Source organism: Rhinopithecus bieti, unplaced genomic scaffold (genome assembly GCF_001698545.2).
Source record: "Rhinopithecus bieti isolate Rb0 unplaced genomic scaffold, ASM169854v2 scaffold_68503, whole genome shotgun sequence".
Classification (NCBI taxonomy): domain Eukaryota; kingdom Metazoa; phylum Chordata; class Mammalia; order Primates; family Cercopithecidae; genus Rhinopithecus; species Rhinopithecus bieti.
This window is the reverse complement of record NW_016825469.1, coordinates 1-2,872: the sequence shown is the minus strand read 5'-3', so window position 1 is coordinate 2,872 and position 2,872 is coordinate 1. Positions and strand designations below refer to the sequence as shown.

Here is a 2,872-nt window from a genome sequence, read left to right as displayed (position 1 = left end):
TGATCCGCCCGTCTCGGCCTCCCAAAGTGCTGGGATTACAGGCTTGAGCCACCGCGCCCGGCCAAAAAGTGTATTTCTTTAATTTCTATGTAATATGTTGCTTCTCAGAAATACACAAAGAAAAAAACATCACCCATTATACCGAAAGAAAAACCTCATTTAAGAAATACCCGCCAGGCATGATGGCTTACACCTGTAATCCCAGCGCTTTGGGAGGCCAAGGTGGGTGGATCATGAGGTAAGGAGTTCGAGATCAGCCTGGCCAACACAGTGAAACCCAGCCTCTACTAAAAATACAAAAAATTAGCCAGGTGTGGTAGTGGGCGTCTGTAATCCCAGCTACTCGGGAGGCTGAGGCAGGAGAATCGCTTGAACCCAGGAGGCAGAGGTTGCAGTTAGCTGAGATCACGCCACGGCACTCCAGCCTGGGCAATAGAGCGAGACTCTGTCCAGGAAAAAAAGAAAAGAAAATAGAAATACCCAGCCTGGGCAACATACTGAGCCTTCATCTCTACAAAAAAAATTTTAAAATGAGCCAGGCATGGGGCATGGTGGCATGTACCTATAGTCCCTGCTACTCAGGTGGCTGAGGTGGGACGTCCTGAGCCCAGGACGTCGAGGCTGCAGTTAGCCAAGATCATACCACTGCATTCCAGCCCTAGGCAACAGAGTAAAATCCTATCTCAAAAAAAAAAAAAATGAAAGAAATACTAGTTTATTGTATGAATAAATCCTCACTCATCTAAGCATCACCACTGTAATTCCTACTCTTTCAGGCATTTAAGTTATGCTGTTTTTATTTCTTACACTGACTGCAGTGAAGACATGACAGTATTAGCGTCAAAGATCTAACTTTTTTTTTTTGAAATGGAGTCTCGCTGTCACCCAGGCTGGAGTGCAGTGGCACGATCTCAGCTCACTGCAAGCTCCGCCTCCTGGGTTCACGCCATTCTCCTGCCTCAGCCTCCCGAGTAGCTGGGACTACAGGCGCCCGCCACCACGCCCGGCTAATTTTTTGTATTTTTTAGTAGAGATGGGGTTTCACCATGTTAGCCAGGATGATCTCGATCTCCTGACCTCGTAATCCGCCCACCTCAGCCTCCCAAAGTGCTGGGATTACAGGCGTGAGCCACCGTGCCAGGCCCAAAGATCTAACTTTTAAGGCTCTAAAAACTCTGAGGAAGGGCTGTCCCAATTTATTCACCAATGCATGAAAAGGCTAGTCCTCAATGCTCCCTCATTGATAACAAAAAATCTTTCTATTGTATAGGCAAATAATGGATATACCCTTAGGATTTTTTTGTGTGTGTGGTTTTTTTGAGGTAAAAGTCTCGCTCTGTCACCCAGGCTGGAGCGCAATGGTGCGATCTTGGCTCACTGCAACCTCTGCCTACCGGGTTTAAGGGATTCTCCTGCCTCAGCCCCCGGAGTAGCTGGGACTACAGGAACATGCCACCACACCCAACTAATTTTTGTGTCTTTAACAGAGACGGGGTTTCACCATGTTGGCCAGGCTGGTCTCGAACTCCTGATCTCAAGTGATCCGCCCGCCTCGGCCTCCCAAAGTGCTGTGATTACAGGCATAAGCCACAACACCCAGCCTCAGTATAATTTTAATTGGCATTTCTACTACAGAGCCTGAAACACTTTCCTGCTAACCTTTTGTATTTCCACTTCGGCAAGGTGTCTCGTCATTTCCATTTTTACTTTCCTACTAGGGGATTTAAAATTTAAATGTTCTGCAGTCTTTACATAGCCAGGCAATTAATACTTTGATATCTGAGACAAAAGTTTTTTTCCCCTCATTTGCCTTTTAATTTTCTTGAATATTTTTTATTCAGTCATTTACTTTTTACATGGTAAAACCTATCGATCACTTCATTTCTAAGAGTTTAGAAAGTACTTCTCCCATCCAGAGGGCATACAACTAGTTCACCTATTTTATATTACACTTATTTTATGGCTTCATTTTATAACAGCTATATTCTCTCTACTTTACCCAATAATTTGTTCAAGGAAAAGTTTACTTACTATTCTAGATCAGTTCCCAGCTTCACAGCTATGTCTTCATATTCTTGTCTGTTTTTAGCAATAAGCTCAAGACAGCCTAAGCAAGTGAGCTGGGAAGCTGCAACTCGAGAAGCAAGAGTCTCTCCTGAAATACAAAAGATAACAACTGCACATCTGAGAACGTAAAACAGCATAGAGTTATTATTTATGTTAAGCCTCCACACAATGCAGATGAAGAGAATGAAGTAAGTCTCACTTTCTATCACCTTGCCTTTAATGTTGCTCCTAGTATATATAATTTCACTTGGAAGTTTCTCCCCCAAAGGAGATTTTCAAAAGAATGAGGAAGACTCCAGTGATTTATCAGCAACTTACCTGGCATAGTCACCATGGGGGTCCCTGCCCAGAGGACATCCATCCCTGTGGTGTGCCCATTACAGAGTGGAGTGTCCAAGCAGACATCAGCCAGCTGGCCTCTCCTGACATGTTCCTCTTTAGGAGCAACAGGTGAAAAAATGATACGGTTCTGGGGCAGGCCCATGTTTTGTGCATACTGTTGAATATTAGGTTCTCCTACTGCTGGAAAACGCAACAGCCAGAGTACACTGTTGGGAACACGCTTCAGAATCTAAAATAGGGAAAATAAGAATAATTATTAATAGCATATCTGCCTATTTCAACAAAGACTCCCAGAGATCTCTAATAATTCTACCACACTCTATTCTTTCCATCCAGATGGAAGCCTGCTGTGAACTCAAGTCTTTCCTTCACAGAGATGAATTAGATCAATTGAATTATCCCTCTTCTGCTTATTAGCTGTCCTCAGAGTGAGTTCAAAGAAAGAGAGGAGACCGATGCTGGA

The 2,872-nt window shown here is 43.9% G+C and overlaps 1 protein-coding gene across 1 annotated transcript in view; it reads right to left on the bottom strand.

Moving 5' to 3' along the window:
- Positions 1-2,662, bottom strand: part of LOC108522675 (UDP-N-acetylglucosamine--peptide N-acetylglucosaminyltransferase 110 kDa subunit-like) — a 6,744-nt gene extending 4,082 nt beyond the window's left edge. Inside the window, exons 1-2 of the mRNA XM_017863046.1 lie at positions 2,386-2,662; positions 2,032-2,155 (exon numbers count right to left, since the gene is read on the bottom strand). Of these exons, the coding sequence (XP_017718535.1) occupies positions 2,032-2,155; positions 2,386-2,551 (290 nt within the window). The 5' untranslated portion in view covers positions 2,552-2,662. The remainder of the gene's footprint in view (positions 1-2,031; positions 2,156-2,385) is intronic.
- Positions 2,663-2,872: the final 210 nt, after the last annotated feature.